A 24,452-nucleotide genomic window follows, 5' to 3' on the forward strand; every position below is an offset into this window, starting at 1 on the left:
TCTCTGGGCCCAGCATCCCTGGCAGGATGCATCTCCCTCAGTTCCTCATGGAGAGCTGCCCCGGGGGGCAGGGAGAGCGTGGGAGGGGGAAGCAGGCGCAGCTTTGAGCCTCCCAGGCAGTGGGGCGGGAGCACCTGGTTGCTAAGGTTACGACCACCTGTGATGGGATGTTGCCATGGAGACTCACCACCTGGGCGGAGAGGGCGGCTCCAGATGGGGAAGCCGTGGGAGAGGCTGGGGGCGGGGAGGAAGCAGCCCGCAGAGGAAGGTGGCCTTCTGGGGAGGGGCGTGGTAGGGCCGAGGGGTCTCCTGTCCTGTGCTGTCCTGCCTGGGAAAACCAGCAGGAACTCTTCTGCGGCAGGAATCATTTCTAAAATTAAAAGCCCTCCTCCTCTTGCTCGCCCTCTCCAGCGTGAGGGACAGGACCAGGTGCGGGTAGAAGTGGCAGTCATGCTCCAAGGAAGGAGGCTGCAGGGGCAGGTAGCCTGGGAGCCTCCCATGTGGCCCCAGACAAGTGGCCTCCCTCTGTAACCGGGGATACAGTCCTTGGCTGCTAAGAGGCAAACGTGTAGAGTCCTGCAGCCTTGGGCTCCAGATGCCTGAGGTCAAGCCCCGGCTTCAGCAGGCAGATGCTGTGTGACCTGAGGCTAGTGACCTAACCTCTCTGAGCCCCCAAATTCTCATCTGTAAAGTGGGAATAATAATGAATCCAGGCCAGGCACAGTGGCTCACATGTGTAATCCCAGCACTTTGGGAGGCTGAGATGGGAGGATCACTTGAGGCCAGGAGTTCGGGACTGCAGTGAGCTATGATTGCACCACTGCACTCCAGCCTGGGCAAAATAGCAAGACCCTGTTAATTAAAAGTTAATCAGGGCCAGGCTCGGTGGCTCACACCTATAATCCCAGCACACTGGGAGGCCAAGGTGAGCGGATCACTTGAGGTCAGGAGTTCTAGACCAGCCTGGTCAACATGGAGAAACACCATCTCTACTAAAAATACAAAAATTAAATGGGTGTGGTGGCATGCGCCTGTAGTCCCAGCTACTTGGGAGGCTGAGGCAGGATAATTGCTTGAACCCGGGAGGCAGAGGTTGCAGTGAGCCAAGATTGCACCACTGCACTCCAGCCTGGGCAAACAGAGTGAAACTGTCTTACAAAAAATTTAAAAAGCTAATTTAAAAATTAGCCAGGTGTGGTGGCACATGCTTGTAGTCCCAGCTACTTGGGAGGCTGAGGCAGGAGGATCACTTAAGCCCAGGAGTTCGAGGCTGCAGTGAGCCGTGATCATGCCACTGCACTCCAGCCTGGGTGACAGAATGAGACCCTGTCTCTTAAAAATATATAATAATAATAACTAATCCCTCATCATGTTGGGAAGGAACAAATGGACACATAATATTACAAGACTGGGCTGGGCACAGTAGCTCACACCCGTAATACCAGCACTTGGGGAGGCCAAGAAGAGAAGATCACTTTAGGCTAGGAGTTCAAGACCAGCCCCGGCAACATAGTGACACCCTGTCTCTACAAAAAAAATTAAAACTTAGCTGGGTGCGGTGGTGCTCACCTGTAGCCCCAGCTTCTTGGGAGGCTGAGGTAGGAGGATCACTTGAGCCCAGGAGGTCAAGGCTGCAGTGAGCTATGACTGCACCACTGTACTCCAGCCTGAGCGACAGAGTGAGACCCTGCCTTAAAAAAGAGCTAGGTGAGGTGGCTCACGCCTGTAATCCCAGCACTTTGGGAGGCCAAGGCGGGCAGATTGCTTGAGGTCAGGAGTTCGAGAGCAGCCTGGCCAACATGGTGAAACCCTGTCTCTAGCAAAAATACAAAAATTACCTGGGCGTGGTGGCTGATGCCTGTAATCCCAGCTACTCAGGAGGCCGAGGCAGGAGAATCGCTTGAACCCGGGAGGTGGAGGCTGCAATGAGCTGAGATCGCACCACTGCACTCCAGCCTGGGCGACAGAGCCAGACCCCATCTAAAAAAAAAGAGGCAGTGGTTTCTGGAAGCGGTAGACATTTCCAGGGAAACCAGGATTGGGGGGCCGCTTCCCCACTCAGCCCCCCAGAAACGCCTGCTCTGGGAACAAACTCCACCATCTTCAATGCCACTGGATCATCCATCTGTTCAACCAGCATTTATTGGAGGCCTCTTGTGTGCCGGGTACTGGAGACCATGATAAAAAGGGAGGGTAGGCCGGGCGCGGTGGCTCAAGCCTGTAATCCCAGCACTTTGGGAGGCCGAGACGGGCGGATCACGAGGTCAGGAGATGGAGACCATCCTGGCTAACACGGTGAAACCCCGTCTCTACTAAAAAAAAAAAATACATAAAATTAGCCGGGCGAGGTGGCGGGCGCCTGTAGTCCCAGCTACTCGGGAGGCTGAGGCAGGAGAATGGCGTAAACCCGGGAGGCGGAGCTTGCTGTGAGCTCATATCCGGCCACTGCACTCCAGCCTGGGTGACAGAGCGAGACTCCGTCTCAAAAAAAAAAAAGGAGGGTAGAGCTTGTACGGGGCACATCAGCAAATTGGACATCTTAGCAGGCATGTGTCAACGTAGGCCGGGAGAGAGGGATAGACAGAGGCTGGAGGTGGAGACGCGAGTGAAGAGGAGGAAGGGGCAGGCGGGGCAGAGGTCTGGGGGAAGGGCGTTCTAGGCAGAGGGAACAGCCCGTGCTAAGGCCCTGCGGTAGGAGCCTGGCCCAATCTCCCCCGCCAAGGGCTCAGGAGCACTGGCCACAAACCAGGCAGAGCCACTGCAGAGTCTCTGCAGCCCCGGAAGAAGATGGGAACTGCTCTGATCTCCATTTTGCAGAGGTGGAGACTGAGGCTGAAGGGACATAGCCCACAGTTACACAGGCAGGGCCTAGACTGGACCCCAGCTGGCATCCCTCATCCTCCAGGACTCACGGCAAGTGTCCCCTCCTCTGGGAGGCCTCCCTGGCCCCTGGCTTCGGTCCGGGACCCGGTGTCTCTACTGCCTCTTCTATGCCACTTTGTGATGATTTCATATTTCAGACATCTGCTCCCTCTGTCCGAAGAAATCCCCCTTGAGTCTAGAATCCTCCCTCCAGCCCTTGGCCTGGTATACAGTAGGTGCTCAATGAATGCCTTCCTACAAGAGCCCTGAGAGCCAGCTATCAGGAGCGTCACTTTACACAGAGAGAAACAGGATCAGAGAGAGAAGGAGACCTCCTCCACTGGGTTCATAAAGTGCAGTAGCCCAGGGCCAGCTGGTGGGGAGAGTATGGGGGGCATAAAGTCCTTCTGGACCTCTCTGGGGCCAGGAAGTGAACTGTACCTGCCCCCCACAGCATCCCGTGGTGGGGGGGCCTGGCCTGCAGCCTCCAGGGATGCAGTTTCTGGGCTTCCAGCCAACGCGACAGTCTGGGAACAGAGCCTGCTTGAGTCACAGGTGGCTGCGCGAATGCCAGGCCACCTCCAAAGCCACTGGGATTACACAGCGGGTGGGGAGGACTGCGGGGTGGGTGAAGGGGGCAGACAGAGCAAGGTTAGGCACACAGGCTCCCAAGGCCTCCTTCTCGCCCCTCACTTGGGAGAAATGGCATCTCCCAGCCTTGGTTTGCTCATCTGTGAGATGGAGAGGCTAAATGTGGCTTTTAGAAGATGCAGCAAGGGGCTGGGCATAGTAGCTCACACCTGTAATCCCAGCACTTTGGGAGGCTGAAGTGGGTGGATCACCTGAGGTCAGGAGTTCGAGACCAGCCTGGCCAACATAGTGAAACCCCGTCTCCCCTAAAAAATACAAAAATTAGCCAGGCATGGTGGCAGGCGCCTGTAATCCCAGCTACTTGGAAGGCTGAGACAGGAGAATCGCCTGAACTCAGGAGGCGGAGATTGCAGTGAGCCGAGATTGCACCACTGCACTCCAGCATGGGTGACAAGAGGGAAAATCCATCTCAAAAAAGAAAAAAAAAAAAAAAAAGACAAAAAAAGGTTAAAAAACTTTCCACAAGCATTCATGGTGCACTTGGTGTGTGCTAGGCGGAAGGCACATTGGGGAACAAGCCCGTTAGACAGAGGTTCCAAGCTGCTCGACAGAGGGATGGAGAGAAAGGCCGTCCAAGCTGGCCACAGTGAAGGCAAGGGCCTGGGACTGGAGGGACTTGGCCTGTTTGAGGAAGGCTGAAAGGGTGGAGCCCGGGAAAGAGTGAGTGAGGACAAGTGAGGGGGAAGGAGGCAGTGCGGCAGACCAAACAGTGCAGGCGGCCGGGCAGTGGCTCACGCCTATCATCCCAGCACTTTGGGAGGCTGAGGTGGGTGGATCACCTGAGGTCAGGAGTTTGAGACCAGCCTGGCCAACATCGTGAAAACCGAGCTGTACTAAAAATACAAAAATTAGCTGGGTATGGTGGTGGGAGCCTGTAATCCCAGCTACTCCAGAGGCTGAGGCAGGAGAATGGTTTGAACCCAAGAGGCAGAGGTTGCAGTGTGCCAAGATGGCACCACTGTACTCCAGCCTGAGCGACAGAGCAAGACTCCATCTCAAGAAAAAAAGAAAGAAAGAAAAAACGAAATCCCAACGTAGATGGGATGCACACGGGACCCTCAGGGCAATAGGGAACCATGGCAGGTTCTGGAGCCCAGCGGCTAAGCTTCCTCTGAGGGGCTTTCTCCGAGGGCAACATAAGGAATGGGCCTGGAGGGCTGGGCTGTGGCAGGTGTTCAGGTGCAGATGGTGGCGGCCTGGGGACGGTGGGCAGAGGAGGCGATGGCAGCTTCCAGAAGATTCCACACGGAACAACCTGCTGCACTTGGGGTGCCCCTGCGTTTATTGCACGGCCATCTCCGCAGGCGCACCCGGGCACAGGGGGTCCTCGGACACGAAGCGCGCAGGGTGCTCACGGAGGGGCTACGCACCTGCCCTCCCAGCGCTCCCGCACCTGCGCCCACGTGGCCTCGCACACCTGCGGCCCCAACCACCGAGCACGCGGCCCAGCGCAGCCCCCGCGCGCCCCCGCCAGGCGTGCCGAGGAGACCGGCGGGCGGGTGCGCGCGGCGGCGGCGCGCACGGCGGAGCCCGGGAGGCGGCGGCGGCGGCGGCTGCTCGTGTCGGCTCCGGGCGGCCCCCGCGCCGCAGCCCGCGCCGTGTCCGCGGCGGAGCCGCCCAGGTGAGTGGCCGAGCCGGGGCCCGGCGTGGGGCGCGCCCGCAGGCCTGGGGACCCCACACCTGCACCCTGCGCCCCTGCCGCCCGAAGCCCCCAACCCGCGACCCCATCCTCAGCCAGGGGAAATCGCCCCGCGCACCCCTCCCGGGCGCGTCGCTCCTTGCCAGGCCCCCGACGCTCCCCCTGGAAACTTTGGGGGCGAACTCCCCACCCTGGGGTCCCCCCGCCCCTCCCCTGGAGCGCCAAGGAGCGCGAAACCGGGTGGGCATCTCCCCGGAGCAGTGGGGACGCTGGGAGGATGCGCTCCTCTCCAGGAGGAGATGAAGGGGGCACTGGTTGGGTCTGGGGTGTGGGGAATGTCCGAATAGAGCCTGCAGCCCGCGCCTACCTGCCTGTCTCTCCCGAGCCGGGTCTGGTCCAGCCTGGGGGTGCGGAGCTGGAAGACGCACAGGGCGTCTGGGGTCCACACCGGAGCCTGCTCCGTCCCTTGAGCTGACGGCCCAGCCTGTCGGGGAGGGACCTAGGGGCATAGGGCTGAGTCCCCTGCTCTGGGGGCCTGCGTCTGAATAGCCCCAGAAATGGTAGGGGCTTCTCTCTGTGCCCTGAGGCTGGGCCTGGGTGCCCCCACCTCCCGGGCCTCTGGGGCCTGGCCAGGGGAGGCCTTGAACCCCATTCAACAAGTTTTGGGGAGCAGCACCTTGCGCCTTGGTCCAGGCACAAGAGAAGCCCCGCGTCCTTACGCTGGAGACCACCTTATAACTGGGTAACGTGTGCTTGGGGCACTAATGGTGCCGGTGTCCCGGCCCCCCCACTTCTGAGGAGTCAGAACTTCTGAGGTGATGGGCCCCAGAAGCTGTATTCTAGCGGGCAGTCCCTGGCTAATCCGTGGACGCAGTGAGGCTGCAGACACCCTTGCTCTGGCGGGGGTGGGGAGCGGGCGTCTGCTGTGCAGTGGTGTTCGCAGAGGGACGATCTGGGCTTGGCTGGGGGGAACCTTCAGGGACAACAGAGCTGTGAGAACCAGAGCAACCCAGGAGGGCTCCCTGAAAGTGGCGTGGAGAGGATGGAGAAGGTGTGAGGTGTGAGTGGTCAGGTGGAGGATGCAGGCTGGAAACAGGTTCAGGGAGGGTGGCGCTGGCTTTATCAGGAGGCTGGTGCGGGGTGGGCTGCTGGGACATGGCCTTACCCTGGCTCCTCTCCGAGCCGAAGCGGCAGCCATCGTCAGAGACAGAATCTGAGCGGAAAGAACCCATGGACTTCCCCTGTAGACCCAGCTCCTGTCCCCACCTGGATGATATGGGGTGGCAGGAAAGGGGCAGCCGGGCAGTGGGATGGGGGCTTAGGAGAGTTCAACTCAGCCTGCCCTGCCCTGCCTGTCCAGTCTCCACCAGCGACTTCTGGCAAATGACGTCCCCTGTCTCAGATTCACCCCACACAGTATTAAATGAGATGCTGCCCACCTCGGCTGTGGCGTGCTGCCGCCATAAAACAGATGCTCAGGGCCCTTCCTGGCCCCCCTCAGACTCAGCCATCCACCCCCAGGGTAAGCCGGGACCTGAAGGTACCTTGCTGAGTGGGAATAGAAGGCGGTTTGATGTCTCTTCCCACAGCACTGTCATTCCTCGGCACCCCCTGAGTCACTACCTCGTCACCAGGTAGAGAGCCTCTCAAAGAACTCTGCGAGCAAAGTTTGCCCCGGGTGGGCCCCGTCGAGCCGCCCACCACCACATGTCAATCTCAGGCCTCCAAAGAGCGCCCTCCACCCTCTAGGGGAGAGCTGGGATTTTGTGGGTAGGAGCTAGCATCAGACTCAGGTTCAAATGCTGACTGTCTGCAGCTAAGCAATGCGGTGAGCTGGGGCCCACTCTGACCCTCAGTCTCTTTCTCTCCAAAATGAACTTTATTATTCCCCCCGCCGTCAGGGCTGGGCTAGTGGGTGAAGTGGCCGCTGTAGACAGTAGGTGCTCCAAAACGGGTTCCAGATCTAGAGGCCCCACCTGCAGAGAGCAGTCCACGGCCCCCGTGTACAAGCTGGGAAGGAAAGTGGGTCGGGAGGCCCCCAGCCCCTCGAGGGGTTGACGGGGACTAACAGCAGATGGAAGCTAATTAGGGCTTAATGAATTGTCATGGATGAAGCCCCGGGAGGGCCTGGATCTAGGACAGAGGATGCAGGGGTCCTGCGGGACCGGCAGCGTGTCCCCAAAAGTAGACCTTGGAGGGCCGCGTGTTGTGAAGGGCTGGGCCCCCTCCTCCCATATCTGTCTTAGAAGCTCGAATGGGGATCGCATCCAGACCACACTCCTCTTACTCCCACCACCCCGGTTGTGGTAGGGGGTAGAGAGAGGGAGATAGAGGTCGCTGTGGGCCTGGGGACAGAGGGGGCAGCTACCAAGCATCTCACCCCTGCCACCTCTGGGTTCGGTCGGCCTCCAGGAGGGCCTTTCTCGAGGCAGATGTCAGCATCCCTTGCCCTGGGCGGGGACTGGAGGGAGAATGTGTTTGAGGTAACCTTGCAAGAGGGCCGAGGGGAAGAGCCCTGCTCAGAATAAAGGAGGTGGATTGGAAGGGCTTCGGGACTTGGCCAGGAGCCGAGGGAGGGAGCTGCCCATCCCATCAGGCACCAAGCAGGTGGGGCCGCCTCTGTTCTAGGGAGAGACCCCGGCCACTCCCAGCCACACTCTGCCTTCTCCTTGGGCTGAGCTTCCAGGATCATGAGCCCAGGATCCGTATCTAAGGACAGCTGGGGATACTGGGAAGAGAGGCCTCCATTGCCCAGGTCCTGCCGTGGGGGGCAGTTTCTGGGAGGGGGTCCCCAAGGCCGGTGCCTGCACTGTGGTCGCTACAGATCTCAGACCCCAAGGAGAGGTCAGTGTCCCCCGCCTTACGTGCCCCAGAAGGCAGGTGCACAGATCCCGGAGGCCTTGAGCGACCTCCCTCTTCAAGACTGCAATGACCCCGATGAGTTCCGGCTGCTGTGACAGCAGTGGCTGAGAACCACACACATTTATTATCTGACCGTTCTGGAGGCCAGAGTCCAAAATGGACCTCACTGGCATCAAACCAGGGCATAAGGCTGGGTGCGGTGGCTCACACCCATAATCCCAGCACTTTGGGAGGCCCAGGCGGGTGGATCACCTGAGGTCAGGAGTTTGAGAACAGCCTGGCCAATATAGTGAAACTCCATCTCTACTAAAAATACAAAAAATTAGCTGGGCATGGTGGCAGGTGCCTGTAGTTCCAGCTACTTGGGAGGCTGAGGCAAGAGAATCACTTGAACCTGGGAGGCAGAGGTTGCAGTGAGCCGAGATTGTGCCACTGCACTCCAGCCTGGGTGATAGAGCGAGACTCCGTCTCAAAAAAAAAAAAAAAAACCGGACATGGGCAAGGCTGGGCCCTCCTGCGCGCTCCAGGCGAAAATCCAGTTCCTGTCTTTCCCAGTGCCCAGAGGCACCCGCATCCCTTGGCTCAGGGCCCCACCCTTTCCCTTCATAGCCTCAGTGCAGCCTCTTCCAATCTGTCTCTGACTTGCACCCTCCTGCCTCCTCTCGTGAGGACCCTGTGAGGATGTTGGGCCTCCGGATGATCCGGGATGATCTCCTGATCTCACAATTCTTACTTAATCCCATCTGCAGAGACCCTTTTTCCATGTAAGGTGGCTTTATCTGCAGTTCCGGGGATTAGAACGGGCTGGTTGTGGGGAGGCCTTCGTTCTGCCAACCCCATTCTGCCAACCCCAAGCCCCCCTTCCCTGTTTATTTTCTCCCATACCATGGCCCGCCATGTGACAGCTGGCTTTCCTTGTTTCTTCTGTTTCTCGCCCATAAACAGAATGCAGGGATTTGTCTGTTTTGTTCACTGCTGTTTGTCTTAAGAGCAGTGCCTGACACACAGGTATTGTATTTAAGTGCTTGTTGAATGAATGAATGATTGAATTATAATGAACGAATGAATGCTTGTTGAATGAACGAATGAATGCTTGTTGAAAGAATGATTGTTGAAAGAAGGAATGAATGCTTTTGGACGAATGAATGGCTTGTTGAATGAATGAATGATTGTCGAATGAATGCTTGTGAATGCTTGTTGAATGAATGAATGAGGTGAACACATGGCCAGGAGCAGACCAGGGCCTATGACTTGGGGCTCCTGACCCCAGCCGGCACTCAGTAGAGACTTCCCTGGAAGGAACCTCCTCACCCGACCTCTCACTCGCTCATTCCGGGGAGATGACTGGGAACCCTGCGGTTCCCTTTTGCAGAAGAGGAAACTGAGGCTCAGAGACTTCGATGTCTCTGCCCAAGGCGGTCGGTGGCCGATTCAGGTGGGGACCCCTGAGTTCTTGTCCTGGCTCTGGAGTGGACAAAGGGTCGTTGGTTCAGCACCTGGTGTTCAGTTCAGCCTCCCCATGCTCCGTCGTTGGCCACAGCTCTGCGTGTGGGTGACGGGGTGCCGAGGGAGGTAGTAGCGCCCTGCTTTCTCAAGATGGAGGTTCGGCCGAGAGTCCAGATTTTCCAGGTTTGGGGGAGGCAGGGCGACCTGGGGTTGGACTGCGCAGAGCTGGACGCACCTTCCAACTGCAACCCAGATCTCACCATGTTCTTGCTCCTTATCCTCCCATGGCTCCCCATTGCCTGTGGACGCAAGTCCAGACACCTCCCTGAGGGTTCAGTGCCCGGGTCTGTTTTGCTGTTGCCAGCCAGGGCTCCCACCCCACCAAGCGCAGACACACCCCCGGCCAGCATCGCCCCTCACCTCGCTGTACCCCGCTGACCCCGGCTCCCCATCAAGGTCTCAGCCCAGAGGGGGTCTTCCCTGGGCCCGTGGAACACAGCCACAGCCCGGAACAGACCCCCCGACAGCTCCCTACTGACTCCCCTCCTCAGCGCTTTTTTCGGACGATCTGCCCATTCGCTGGGCTGCGCGATGCTCGCCTGTTTGTGCCCCCAACTTGACGTTCAGGGAAAGGCCGGTCCCTGGAGGCCACAGATGATCTGATTGCATTGATGCGAGAGGTCCAGGACAGGCCAATCCGCAGAGAAAGGAAGCAGATGCGTGCGGGCCGGGCCGGGGCTGGGGAGGGACTGGGAGTGACTGCTGAAGGGGACGGGGCTTCCCTTTGGGGGCGATGGAATGTTCTGGAACTAGAGGTGCCGGCGGATGATCTGTGAATGTGCTAGAAGGCGTTGAATGGAACATTTGTAACAGGGCGTGGATGTGCAGCGCACAGGCTGTGATGCTGCGGGCGTCTGCGTGGAGGCTGCCGTGCCTCCAGCACCCGCGCAGCACGGGCACATGCTGGGGCTTAGAGGGAGGACCAGAGTCCTGGGTGCGATCGCATGGCAGGGGCCAGCACACGGACCAGCCCCACCTGTTGAGGACAGACCCCCACTCCCGTCCACCACCGCCAACGCAGTCCCTGCCACCGGCCCGGCCCCCCTGCTAAAGGCCTCTGCGGCCTGGGCTGCGGCTGGTCGTGCATGGTAATGAGGCTCTGTCCTTGAAACAGGAGTCCTCCCTCCACAGGGGTCGACGCCGCGCTCCCCCAGACTCCTGAGGCCGGGCAGCAGAGCTCACCAAGCCCACCACCAGAGCGGGGGACCCTGCAGGGGCAGACGGGCCATCCGGGCTTGGTGGGACGTGCCCCTTGCTCGGGAGGGGAGGCAGGAAGGTTCTCGGTGGCCAGCCCCAGCTCCAGCTTCACGCCTGTGGATGGCGGGGCGCAGAGCTGAGGAGGTGACGTCACCCGAGGACACAGCTGTTCTCACCTCCGTGGCGTTTATTACCAGCTGATGTGACATACGCTGATTTCACGGTGTCACCTGCACCAGAATGTAAGCTCCTTAAGGACAGGGGGCCGGGCGCGGTGGCTCACACCTGTCATCCCAGCACTTTGGGAGGCCGGGGCAGGTGGATCACCTGAGGTCAGGAGTTCGAGAACAGCCTGGGCTACATGGCAAAACCCCGTCTCTACTAAAAAATCCAAAAATTAGCCAGGTGCGGTGGCGCATGTCTGTAATCCCTGCTACTTGGGAGACTGAGGCAGGAGAATCACTTCAACCCAGGAGGCGGAGGTTGCAGTGAGCCGAGATTGTGCCATTGCAGTCCAGCCTGGGTGAAAAAAGAAAAGAAAAGGAAAAAAAAAAGAAAAAAAAAACACAAATAAATAAATAAAAATAAAAGGACGGGGATTTTCTGGCCTCTGTTCTCTATTGTGTTTCCAGTTCACGGAAGGGCAACTGGTACCTTTTCTTTTCTTTCTTTTCTCTTTTCTTCTTTTCTTCTTTTCTTTTGAGACAGTGTCTTTTTCTGCTGGCCAGGCTGGAGTGCAGTGGTGTGATCATTGTGATCATGGCTCACTGCAGCCTCCACCTCCTGGGCTCAAGCGATCCTCCTGCCTCAGCCTCCCAAGTAGTTGAGGTCACAGGTGCACACCACCAGGCTGGGCTACTTTTTTAATGTTTTCACAAACATTCATCCGGTCCTGCAAGGGGCTTTGTGTGTTGGGGGGGTCTGGGTCTATGAGCTGTTTAGAGCAGGCCCTGGGATTCTAGAGGCACTCTTCATGTCAGCAAAGGCCTTCACCAGGAATCAGCAACCACACAGCGGGGCCCCTGTGGGCGATGAGGACCCCCAACCCCCACACTGACCCACACCCTCAGTCCAGGAAGGGGGTGCCCAGGGCTGGGGCTGAGGAAACTCAGGTACAGGCTGGCCTGGGGGCTCCCCGGCTCCCATCGTCTCTCTCTCTTTTTTTTTTTTTTTTTTTTTGAGATGGATTTTCACTCTTGTTGCCCAGGCTGGAGTGCAATGGCGCGATCTCAGCTAACTTCGCCTCCTGGGTTCAAGTGATTCTTCTGCCTCAGCCTCCTAAGTAGCTGGGATTACAGGCATCTGCCATCACGCCTGGCTAATTTTTTGTATTTTTAGTAGAGACAAGGTTTCACCATGTTGGCCAGGCTGGTCTCAAACTCCTGAGCTCAGGAGATCCACCTGCCTCAGCCTCCCAAAGTGCTGGGATTACAGGCGTGAGCCACTGTGCCCGGCCTTGTCCGTGTCTCTTTTTTTTTTTTTTTTTTTGAGACGGAGTCTCGTTCTGTCGCCCAGGTTGGAGTGCAGTGGTGCGATCTCGGCTCGCTGCAAGCTCCGCCTCCCGGGTTCGCGCCATTCCCCTGCCTCAGCTTCCCGAGTAGCTGGGACTACAGGTGCCCGCCACCACATCCGGCTAATTTTTTGCATTTTTGGTAGAGACAGGGTTTCATCGTGTTAGCCAGGATGGTCTCGATCTTCTGACCTCGTGATCCGTCCGCCTCGGCCTCCCAAAGTGCTGGGTCGTCCGTGTCTCTTAAACATCTGCTAGTCTGGGGCCTGGGCTCTGGGAGGCTGCAGCTTTTGTGATGGGGCCGCCCGGCAGGCGTGGAGCTCCCAGATGCCTCCTGGCTCGGCCAGGCTGGCACGAGATGGGCAGGAGTCAGGTCCCATGGGGCGTGAGGTCCCCCTGAAACCCTAGCAGAACCACGGGAGGAACACAGGGTGTGCAGGCCCGGGGTCGCATCTTGTACCTGCTTCCTGCCTGCTGTGTGGCCCTGAGCACGTTGCCGTCCTCTCTGGCTCTCCACCTTCCTGTGTAAAACAGGCTGAATCGCCCTGGCTCCTCCTGGGGCATGAACTGGAGGCGGGCTGTGTGCCAGCGTCCTCTACAGCAAGAACTCACTCGGGGAGGTTCTGCCCTGCAGGGGACTCTGAGTCGTGTCCAGGGACATTTGTGCCTGTCACGACTGGGAAGGGGGTGCTCCTGGCTTGGAGTGGGTGGAGGCCAGGGATGCTGCTCAGCACCCTGCAGTGCCCAGGACAGAGAATCATCTGCATGAGATGTCCATGGTGCCAAGAGAGACCTGCATTAATTATTTAAATTAAAAAAAAATTCTAAATCTGTCCCCTGCTCACACCAGACACCAGGATGAACTCCCGAAAGGGCAGACGGTATAAAGCAGGGGTCCCCAGCTCCTGGGATTCACCTCCTCTCTCCCTCCTACTCAGGCATGGATTTCAACGTGTGCAGCCTCCTGGGACCTCAGCAGGGCTGAGGATGGTGGGATGCAGAGTCTCTTGAGGGTCCGTGGAATCCCCTAACCCAGGGGGTCTGAACCAGGGTGATTCTGCTCCCAGGGGACATTTGGTAATGTCTGGGGACATCTGTGGTTGTCTTGACAGGGGGTGCTCCTGGCATGGAGCGGGTGGAGGCCAGGGACGCTGCTCAGCACCCTGCAGGGCCCAGGACGGCCCCACCCCAGAGAACGACCAGGCCCCCAACGTTCACAGAGCCCAAAGAGACCCAGGTTTGCAGGGGCTGGCCTGATCCGCCCCTATCCCATTTCTATTTGGCAGCTGGGGACACCGAGGCCAGAACAGGAGGAGCGTATTGAATGTTGGGGGCGAACCGGAGCCCGGCTGGAAGGAGGGGAGTTCGGGGTGGGGGACAGAGGCCTGGCAGTGGCGGGAGGCCCAGGGCAAGGGAGGAGTCTGGCCTGTGGGAGAGGAAGGGTGGAACTGGGGTTGGCTCCGTGTGGCCGGGGTGACGCTGGGGCTCTGCGGGTCACCCTGGGAGACGTCAGGGATGGGGCTGGGTCCCTGGGTGGCAGTTCAGGTGACCAGGACACACCATTGGGAGGTGTCTGTGAACAGATGGGGTTTCCATGCTGGGACGACGGGAGGTGATGCTCCAGGTGGGTGGCCGCTTCCTGGGAGAGGAGTGGTCCGAGGGACCTCTGAGGATGGAGATAGAGAGCCCTGAAAGTGTTGCCTCCCCGAGGGCTGCAGCCTGAGGACAAGGGAGGGGACAGAGGCTCCTAAAGAATCAGCCTGGTGGCCGGGCGTGGTGGCTCACACCTGTCATACTAGCACTTTGGGAGGCCGAGGCAGGTGGATCACCTGGGCTCAGCAGGTCCAGACCAGCCTGGCCAACAGGGTGAAACCACCTCTACTAAAAATACAAAAATTAGCCAGGTGGGGTGGCGGGCGCCTGTAATCCCAGCTACTCAGGAGGCTGAGGCAGGAGACTCAGTTGAACCCGGGAGGTGGAGGCTGCAGTGAGCCAAGTTCGCACCACTGCACTCCAGCCGGGACCACAGAGTGAGACTCTGACTCAATAAAAAAAAAAAAATCAGCCTGTCTGCGCAGCCTGGTGTGACCGTGGCACAGTCCTGCCCCACAGCCTTTGCCCCACAGTGCCCTCCGCCTGGTCTGCCCTTCCTGATGCTGTCTGAGCCGTGAATTTCTCGTCTCCCTTATTTATTTATTTAGGGACAGTCTCGCTCTGTCACCCAGGCTGGAGTGCAGTGGCGCGATCTTGGCTCATCCCAACCTCCATCTCTTGGGTTCAAGTGATTCTTCTGCCTCAGCCTCCCGAGTAGGTGGAATTACAGGTGCTTGCCACCATGCCAGACTAATTTTTGTACTTTTAGTAGAGACGGGGTTTCGCCATGTTGGCCAGGATGGTCTCAAACTCCTGACCTCAAGTGATCCGCCCGCCTCGGCCTCCCAAAGTGCTGGGATGACAGGCATGAGCCATCACTCTTGGCCTACAAAAATTTTCAGTATTAGCCAGGCATGGTGTTGTACAGCTGTAGTTCCAGTTTCGTGGGAGGCTGAGGCAGGAGGATCACTTGAGCCTAAGAGGTCGAGGCTGCAGTGAGCTATGATCGCACCACTGCACTCTAGCCTGGGCAACAGAGTGAGACCCTGTCTCAAATAAACAAAGAAAAGCAGTGGGGGTCCTGGCTTTCTAACCCCATCCTACCTAACGCCCCGGGCTCCAGGGTGAGAAAACCGACCCAGAAAGGGTCACCCCCTGCTCAGAGTACCCAGCCCCTTCCTCACCTGAGAGCGGCAAGAGTTGAGGGAGCTCTCTGGCATCTTGGCTGAAGACCCCCCCAGCCCTCCACCCAAGAGACACCGCCCTGCAAGAGACCAGGGAGGCCAGCCAGGCACAGTGGCTCAAGCCTATAATCCCAGCACTTTGGGAGGCCAAGGCGGGCGGATCACAAGGTCAGGAGATCGAGACCATCCTGGGTAACACAGTGAAACCCCGTCTCTACTAAAAAAAAAATACAAAAAATTAGCCGGGCATGGTGGCGGGCACCTCAAGTCCCAGCTACTCGGGAGGCTGAGGCAGGAGAATGGAGTGAACCCGGGAGGCGGAGCTTGCAGTGAGCCGAGATCACGCCACTGCACTCCAGCCTGGGCGACAGAGCGAGACTCCATCCCAAAAAATAAAAATAAAAAGAGACCAGGGAGACCAACCAGATGCGTTCAGGGCACACAGTGAGCAGAGGCAGGCCATGTAGACAGAATCGAGTCTCCCAGGTCCCCTCTCCAGGAACCAGTTCTTGCTCCCAAGTTGGGGAGCACCAGACCCTTAGGGGACATGTCAGAAGCTTGAGTCCAGCCGCCAGATTCCCCCTCCCACCTCCCCGGCAGCACCCCGCAGAGGAAATGATAGGGCCAGGCCGTTGAGGGGGGCAGTCAGGGTTGTAAAACTAGGTCACCGCTTGAGTGGGCCCTGCCGGGCTCGAGGGATCATCTGTCCTCTCATCCCAGGAGTAATTATAGAGCCAGAGCTTGGAGGGTGCCCCGGAGGGCTCTTGTGCCTGTGCTGTGACAGGCGCGGTCCAGAGAGGGTAGGTTTCTCAACAGAGGTCACACAGCTTATCCGAATTGAGGCCTCCCACTGGCATTTCTGCCACTGGATCAGTGTGACTGTGACCAGGCGATTCCAGACCTGTCATCTCTCTAGGAAACTTCCTGATTTTGCCCTTATCTGTGCTTTGTGGGAACTGCTTTAAAAAAAAAATTATTGGGCCGGGCGCGGTGGCTCACGCCTGTAATCCCAGCACTTTGGGAGGCCGAGGCGGGCGGATCACAAGGTCAGGAGTTCGAGACCAGCCTGACCAACATGGTGAAACCCCATCTCTACCAAAAATACAAAAATTAACCAGACCTGGCAGCGGGGGCCTGTAATCCCAGCTACTCGGGAGGCTGAGACAGAAGAATCGCTTGAACCCAGGAGGCAGAGGTTGCAGTGAGCTGAGATCACACCACTGCACCCCAGCCTGGGTGACAAAGCGAGACTCCATCTCACAAAAAAAAAAAAAAAAAAAATTGGCCGGGCACGGTGGCTCACGCCTATAATCCCAGCACTTTGGGAGGCTGAGGCAGGCGGATCACAAGGTCAGGAGACCAAGACCATCCTGGCTAAGATGGTGAAACCCCGTCTCTACTAAAAATAACAAAAAATTAGCCGGGCGTGGTGGCGGGCATCTGTAGTCTCAGCTACTTGGGAGGCTGAGGCAGGAGAATGACATGAACCCAGGAGGCGGAGCTTGCAGTGAGCCGAGATCGCGCCACTGTACTCCAGCCTGGGCGACAGAGCGAGACTCTGTCTCAAAAAATAAATAAATAAATAAAAATAAATAAAACAGGGTCTTGCAGCCAGGCGCAGTGGCTGACACCTGTAATCCCAGCACTTTGAGAGGCCGAGGCGGATGGATCATTTGAAGTCAGGACTTCAAGACCAACCTGGATCACATGGTGAAACCCCGTCTCTACTAAAAATACAAATATTAGCCAGGTGTGGTGGCGGGCGCCTGTAACCCCAGCTACTCGGGAGGCCGAGGCAGGAGAATCACCTGAACCCAGGAGGTGGAGGTTGTAGTGAGCTGAGATCATGCCACTGCATTCCAGCCCAGGCGACAGAGCGAGACCCTGTCTCAAAAAAAGGAAAAAAAAAAAAAAAAGAACAAAGACAGGATCTCGCTGTGTTGCCCAGTCTATGGCACAGCAGTGCAATCTCAGCTCACTGCATCCTTGGACCTTCTGGGCTCCAGTGATCCCCCTGCCTCGGCCTCCTGAAGTGCTGGGATGACAGGCGTGAGCCACTGTGTCCGCCCTGTGGGCTGGGATTACAGGTGTGAGCCACTGCGCCCGGCCCGTGGGCAGGTTTTCACCAGTGGTTTTATAAACACTGTGGAGTGGACAGTAAGGGGGGAGGTACAGGGCGGGGGACAGATAAAAGTGCCATCACTGCCCTAGCGTTCTCGTCCCCTCCTGTGACACAGCCCCTGAGGGTGCTGTCGGCAGGGCAGCAGCTCGGGAGAGAATGACCCAGAAAAACAGCGCTGGGAGGGAGCTTGCTGGAGGGAAGGGTTGCCTTCCCTGTAAAATGTCCAGGTTGGGATTAAACACGATTCTGGGGAGCGGGGGAGGGGGCCATGCCCCCTCTCTCGCTCCCTCCCTCAAGTTCCCTACGATCCCAAGCTGGGGGCAGGAGGACCAAGGCCTCCTGGAAACCAGAGGCCCCTCGCTTTTCTCTCGGTGGGACCGCATTCTCGCCTGTGACACCTTCCTTCCTGCCAAGCGCCCTGCTGTTCCATGCGGGCTGTGAACACCCAGTTTTGGCATCTGTATATACATGTCCGTGTCCACCTAAATCCAGAATTCAGTTTGGCGTTTCACTTTATGTATTTATTTATTCAGATGGAGTTTCCCCTCTTGTCGCCCAGGCTGGAGTGCAGTGGCGCCATCTCGGCTCACTGCAACCTCCGCCTCCCGGGTTCAAGCGATTCTCCTCCTTCAGCCTCCCAAGGAGCTGGGATTACAGGTGCCCATCACCACGCCCGGCTAATTTTTGTATTTTTTTTAGTAGAGACAGGGTTTCTCCATGTTGGTCAGGCTGCTCTCGAACTCCTGGCCTCAAGTGATCCGCTCGCCTCAGTCTCCCGAAGTTCTGGGATGACGGGCGTGAGCCACCGCGCCTGGCAATAGGAGCTTCTTCTCTCACAGTTCTGGAGTCTGGAAGTCGAAGCTCAGGCAGGTCCAGCTTCCTTTGGGGGCTTTCGGGGAGACCCTTTCTGACTCTTCCAGCTTCCAGTGGTAGCTGGCCATCCCTGGTGTCACTTGACTTGCGGATGAATCACTCTGGTCTCTGCCTGTGCGGTGACTTGGCCTTTGCCTGTGTCTCTGTGTCCAAATTTCCCTCTTATAAAGACGCCAGTCATTGAATTAGGGCTCCCCCTACTCCTGCGTGACCTCATCTTAATGAATTACAGCTGCAAGATACAAACTGTCCTCATGTACGTACGATTCATCTCTGACATTAAGCAGTCTCCCGGGGCTCCGCGTCTGTTCGCTCTCCGCTTAAATTCTTGAAAGGCGCTGGGAAGGCAGGAGCTGCCTTCGCAGATATTTAGCAGATGAGGATCGACGGCCAATGGGAACCGTGAAGAGACACAAGGCCTGGTTTGGGCCAAGGGGCCTGGGGGGATGCCTAGCGGGGCTCAGCTGCTAAGATGCCAAAAATAGCCGCTGGCTGGCGGGCGAAGCAGCCAAGCAGAAGAAGCTGGGCAGTGCCGCCTGGTAGCTCCAGCTCCGTCCTCCCGCTCCCTCCAACCCCACCTCTACCTGCCACCCCAGCCCCCAGAATCCGGGCTGCAGCCAAGAAGAGTTGGTAGGGGTGCAGCAGGCTCCCAGAAGAGATGGGAAGAGCCCAGGACGCACAGCCACCGGGACCCACGGAGCATTGGTACCTGTTCCTCTGGGCCACCACGGCTCCATGCCATCTGCCCCCCACCCAGAGGCCCAGCTCCCCGCCCCACTCCACCCTCTCCCTTAGCTTCTCCAGATGCCCGCCACACCTCAGGGCCTTTACACTGGCTGTTCCCCCAGCCCACACACCCTCCCTCCAGAAATCCACGGGCTCTGTTCTGTTCCACTTTTGGGTCGGCCTGTTTCCTGCCAGAACAAGGCGCCGCAAACCCAGGGAGCTTAAAACAACCAAAACGCGGGGCGCGGTGGCTCAAGCCTGTAATCCCAGCACTTTGGGAGGCCGAGACGGGCGGATCACGAGGTCAGGAAATCGAGACCATCCTGGCTAACACGGTGAAACCCCGTCTCTACTAAAAATACAAAAACTAGCCGGGCGAGGTGGCGGGCGCCTGTAGTCCCAGCTACTCCGGAGGCTGAGGCAGGAGAATGGCAAACCCGGGAGGCGGAGCTTGCAGTGAGCTGAGATCCAGCCACTGCAGTCCAGCCTGGACTACAGAGCAAGACTCCGTCTCAAAAAAAAAAAAAAAAAAAAAAAAAAAAAAACAACCAAAACATACGCTCTCCCAGCTCTGGAGGCAGAAGTCCAAAATCAAGGTGTCCGCAGGGCTGGGGGCCCTCTGGAAGCTCCCAGTGAGCATTCTTCCTGCCTCTCCCAGCTTCCCGGGGCTCTCAGCAATCCCTGGCTTGTGGCTGTGTCACCCTAGCCTCTACCTCCGTCTTCACACGGCTGTATTTCCCCTGTAAGGGGCGAGGTGTGTGGCCAGGTGTCCCTGTTGTTGTAAGGACAGGAGTCGTTGGAAAAGGCTCACTGTAACCCACCACAGTCTCATCTAAACTTGAGTGCATCTGTAAAGACCCTGATTCCAAATGAGGTCCCGTGCACAGCGGGTACGGAGGGTAGGACTTGAACATACCTTTTTTTTTTTTTTTTTTTCCACCCTTGAGACAGTCTCGCTCTGTTGCCCAGGGCCTGGAGTGCAGTGGCGCGATCATGGCTCACTGAAGCCTCAACTCCTGGGATCAAGTGATCTTCCCACCCCAGACCTCCCCCACCCCAGTTAGGACTATAGATGCACACCACCACGCCCAGCTAATTTTTGTATTTTTAGTTGAGACACGGTTTCCCCATGTTGCCCAGGCTGGTCTCGAACTCCTGACCTCAGGTGATCCACCACTTCGGCCTCCCAAAGTGCTGGGATTACAGGCGTGAGCCACCGTGCCTGGCCTTGAACATATCTTTTGCAGGAACACAGTTCCACCCACAACAGGGTCTGAGATCAAATGTCATCTCCCTGTCTGTGGATGGGCCTGTCCTGGATATTTCATAGAAATGAGATCACACGGACGGGCGCGATGGCTCAAGCCTGTAATCCCCACACTTTGGGAGGTCAAGGCTCCCCAAGTCAGGAGTTCAAGACAAGCCTGGCCAACACCGCGAAACCCAGTCTCTACTAAAAATATGAAAATTAGCTGGGTGTGGTGGTGGGCGCCTGTAGTCCCAGGTACTTGGGAGGCTGAGGCAGGAGAATGGCGTGAACCCAGGAGACGGAGTTTGCAGTGAGCCAGGATCACAGCCACTGCACTCCAGCCTGAGCGACAGAGCAAGACTCCGTCTTGAAAGAGAGAAAGAAAGAAAGAAAGAGAGAGAGAGAGAGAGAGAGAGAGGGAGGGAGGGAGGGAGGAAGGAAAGAGAGAGAGAGCGGGAGGGAGGGAGGGAAGGAAGGAAGGAGAAGGGGAGGGGAGGGAAGAAGGAAGGAAGGAGGGAGGGTGGGAAGGAAGGAAGGAAGGAAAGAGAGAGAGAGAAAAGAAAGAAAAAGAAAGAAGAAAGAAAGAAAAAAAAGAAAGAAGGAGGGAGGGAAGGAAGGAAAGAGAAGGGGAGGGGGGGGAAGAATGAAGGAGGGAGGGAGGGCGGGAAGGAAGGAAGGAAAGAGAGAGAAGAAAGAGAAAGAAAGAGAAAGAAAGAAAGGGCCGGGCGCGGTGGCTCAAGCCTGTAATCCCAGCACTTTGGGAGGCCGAGACGGGCGGATCACGAGGTCAGGAGATCGAGACCATCCTGGCTGACACAGTGAAACCCCGTCTCTACTAAAAAATACAAAAATACTAGCTGGGCGAGGTGGCGGGCGCCTGTAGTCCCAGCTACTCGGGAGGCTGAGGCAGAAGAATGGCGTGAACCTGGGAGGTGGAGCTTGCAGTGAGCCGAGATCCAGCCACTGCACTCCAGCCTGGGCAACAAAGCGAGACTTTGCCTCAAAAAAAAAAAAAAAAAGAGAAAGAAAGAAAAAAAGAGAAAGGAAAGGAAAAAGAAAGAAAAAGAAAGAGAAAGAAGGAGGATCACACGATGTAGCCTTCTGTCACATCTCTCACTGAGCATGGCATCCTCAAGGTGCATCCTCACTGTGGCCTGGGTCAGAGCCTGGCTCCCTTTGGTGGCTGAGTCGTGTTCGTGTGTGGCCGGCTGCACTGTGCTGACCCATCCATTCCTTGGTGCACAGTCCAGCCTTTCCCACGGTTTGGCGGTTACAGATGCGGCTGTGAATGTTCCCAGGTTTTCCATGCACTGTGTGTTCCATTCTCTTGTGTAAAGACACCCAGGAGCGGGTGGGCGCGGTGGCTCACACCTGTAATCCCAGCACTTTGGGAGGCCAAGGCGGGTGGATCACCTGAGGTCAGGAGTTTGAGACCAACCTGGCCAATATGGTGAAACCCCATCTCTACTAAAAACACAAAAATTATCCAGGCGTGGTGGCAGGCACCTGTAATCCCAGCTATATGGGAGGCTGAAGCAGGAGAATCTCTTGAACCCAGGAGGTGGAGGTTTCAGTGAGCCAAGATCAAGCCACTGCACTCCAGCCTGGACGACAGAGCGAGACTCCATCTCAAAAAAACAAACAAGCAAAAACAAAACAAAACAAAACTCCAGGAGATTGGAATTGCAGCCACACAGTGGATCAATGCTGCTTTTTTTTTTTTTTTTTTTTTGGGTCTTCCTCTGTCCCTCTGTCTCCCAGGCTGGAGCGCAGTGAAAAAATCACAACTCACTGTGGCCTTGACCCCCTGGGCTCTAGGAATCCTCCTGGCTCAGCCTCCTGAGTAGCTGGGACCACAGGTGCAGGCCACCATGCCTGGGTAAACTTCTTAAGATTTCACAATTACTTGCAAACCAGCTAATTATTATTATTATTATTATTATTATTATTATTATTATTTTGTAGAGACAGGGGTCTCACTGTGTTGCCCAGGCTGGAGTGCAGTGGCACGAGCATAGCTCACTGCAGCAGCCTCCACCTCCTGGGCCCAAGTGATCCTCCTGCCTCAGCCTCCTGAGGAGCTGGGACCACAGGCCTACGCCACCACATGTGGCTCATCTTTTATTTTTTTGCAGAGATGGGAGTCTTGCTATGTTGCCCAGGCTGGTCTGGAACTCTTGAACTCAAGCAATTATTCCATCTCAGCCTCCCAAAATGCTGGGATTACAGGCGCCAGCCGCTGTGCTGGGGCGGGTTAGGGGTGGGCTGGGTGCGGAGGCGCCGCGGAGGGGCACCCGGTGCTAACGGTGCTAACGTTGCTAACGCTGCCCGCTCCTCGCCCGCCCGCAGGTGCGCAGGAGGATGGTGGCGCGGCCCTAGGCCCACGCTCCGCACCATGACCTGCTGGCTGTGCGTCCTGAGCCTGCCCCTGCTCCTGCTGCCTGCGGCACCGCCCCCGGCTGGAGGCTGCCCGGCCCGCTGCGAGTGCACCGCGCAGACCCGCGCCGTGGCCTGCACGCGCCGCCGCCTGACCGCCGTGCCCGAAGGCATCCCGGCCGAGACGCGCCTGCTGGAGCTCAGCCGCAACCGCATCCGCTGCCTGAACCCGGGCGACCTGGCCGCGCTGCCCGCGCTGGAGGAGCTGGACCTGAGCGAGAACGCCATCGCGCACGTGGAGCCCGGCGCCTTCGCCAACCTGCCGCGCCTGCGCGTCCTGCGTCTCCGTGGCAACCAGCTGAAGCTCATCCCGCCCGGGGTCTTCACGCGCCTGGACAACCTCACGTTGCTGGACCTGAGCGAGAACAAGCTGGTCATCCTGCTGGACTACACGTTCCAGGACCTGCACAGCCTGCGCCGGCTGGAGGTGGGTGACAACGACCTGGTGTTCATCTCGCGCCGCGCCTTCGCGGGGCTGCTGGCCCTGGAGGAGCTGACCCTGGAGCGCTGCAACCTCACGGCTCTGTCCGGGGAGTCGCTGGGCCACCTGCGCGGCCTGGGCGCCCTGCGGCTGCGCCACCTGGCCATCGCCGCGCTGGAGGACCAGAACTTCCGCAGGCTGCCCGGGCTGCTGCACCTGGAGATTGACAACTGGCCGTTGCTGGAGGAGGTGGCCGCAGGCAGCCTGCGGGGCCTGAACCTGACATCGCTGTCCGTCACCCACACCAACATCACTGCCGTGCCGGCCGCCGCGCTGCGGCACCAGGCGCACCTCACCTGCCTCAATCTGTCGCACAACCCCATCAGCACGGTGCCGCGGGGGTCGTTCCGGGACCTGGTCCGCCTGCGCGAGCTGCACCTGGCCGGGGCCCTGCTGGCCGTGGTGGAGCCTCAGGCCTTCCTGGGCCTGCGCCAGATCCGCCTGCTCAACCTCTCCAACAACCTGCTCTCCACGTTGGAGGAGAGCACCTTCCACTCGGTGAACACGCTGGAGACGCTGCGCGTGGACGGGAACCCGCTGGCCTGCGACTGTCGCCTGCTGTGGATCGTGCAGCGTCGCAAGACCCTCAACTTCGATGGGCGGCTGCCGGCCTGCGCCACCCCGGCCGAGGTGCGCGGCGACGCGCTGCGAAACCTGCCGGACTCCGTGCTGTTCGAGTACTTCGTGTGCCGCAAACCCAAGATCCGGGAGCGGCGGCTGCAGCGCGTCACAGCCACCGCGGGCGAAGACGTCCGCTTCCTCTGCCGCGCCGAGGGCGAGCCGGCGCCCACGGTGGCCTGGGTGACCCCCCAGCACCGGCCAGTGACTGCCACCAGCGCAGGCCGGGCGCACGTGCTCCCCGGGGGGACGCTGGAGATCCAGGACGCGCGGCCGCAGGACAGCGGCACCTACACGTGCGTGGCCAGCAACGCGGGCGGCAACGACACGTACTTCGCCACGCTGACCGTGCGCCCCGAGCCGGCCGCCAACCGGACCCCGGGCGAGGCCCACAACGAGACGCTGGCGGCCCTGCGCGCGCCGCTGGACCTCACCACCATCCTGGTGTCCACCGCCATGGGCTGCATCACCTTCCTGGGCGTGGTCCTCTTCTGCTTCGTGCTGCTGTTCGTGTGGAGCCGCGGCCGCGGGCAGCACAAGAACAACTTCTCGGTGGAGTACTCCTTCCGCAAGGTGGATGGGCCGGCCGCCGCGGCGGGCCAGGGGGGCGCGCGCAAGTTCAACATGAAGATGATCTGAGGGGTCCCCAGGGGCGGGCCCTCCCCTCCCACCCCTCGCGGGCCGGCCGCTCGCGTGTCCACCTATGCATTTTCCGGAGGGGGCGGGGGCGGCTGCACGGCGGCTCCCCTGGCAGAACTTCCCCTTTTTTTGTAGACGCCCAACCGCAGGACTGTTTTTCATCAGCATGCGTCTTTTTGCAGTTTCTCAAGCGTTTTCTAAAGGTTTCAACCCGTCTTCCTGTCCCTGCTATGGTGGCTGAGTTGGTGGTGGGGGTGCGGGCTGCAAGGGTGGGGTGATGGGCTCCCATCTACCAACCTGGAAT

General features: G+C 58.5%; 1 protein-coding gene across 1 annotated transcript; it reads left to right on the plus strand.

Moving 5' to 3' along the window:
* The first annotated feature begins 5,057 nt into the window (after nt 1-5,057).
* Nucleotides 5,058-24,248, plus strand: LINGO3 (leucine rich repeat and Ig domain containing 3). The gene is made up of 2 exons (XM_007994686.3): nt 5,058-5,134; nt 22,324-24,248. Exon 2 carries the CDS (start codon nt 22,370-22,372, stop codon nt 24,146-24,148), a length of 1,779 nt encoding a protein of 592 aa, XP_007992877.1. The 5' UTR covers nt 5,058-5,134; nt 22,324-22,369; the 3' UTR covers nt 24,149-24,248.
* Nucleotides 24,249-24,452: the final 204 nt, after the last annotated feature.

The sequence above is a fragment of the Chlorocebus sabaeus genome, chromosome 6, assembly GCF_047675955.1.
Source record: "Chlorocebus sabaeus isolate Y175 chromosome 6, mChlSab1.0.hap1, whole genome shotgun sequence".
Lineage (NCBI taxonomy): Eukaryota > Metazoa > Chordata > Mammalia > Primates > Cercopithecidae > Chlorocebus > Chlorocebus sabaeus.

Excerpts from the sequence above, each read along its gene's own strand:
- LINGO3 (XM_007994686.3), top strand. The coding sequence starts at position 22,370 with ATGACCTGCTGGCTGTGCGTCCTGAGCCTGCCCCTGCTCCTGCTGCCT.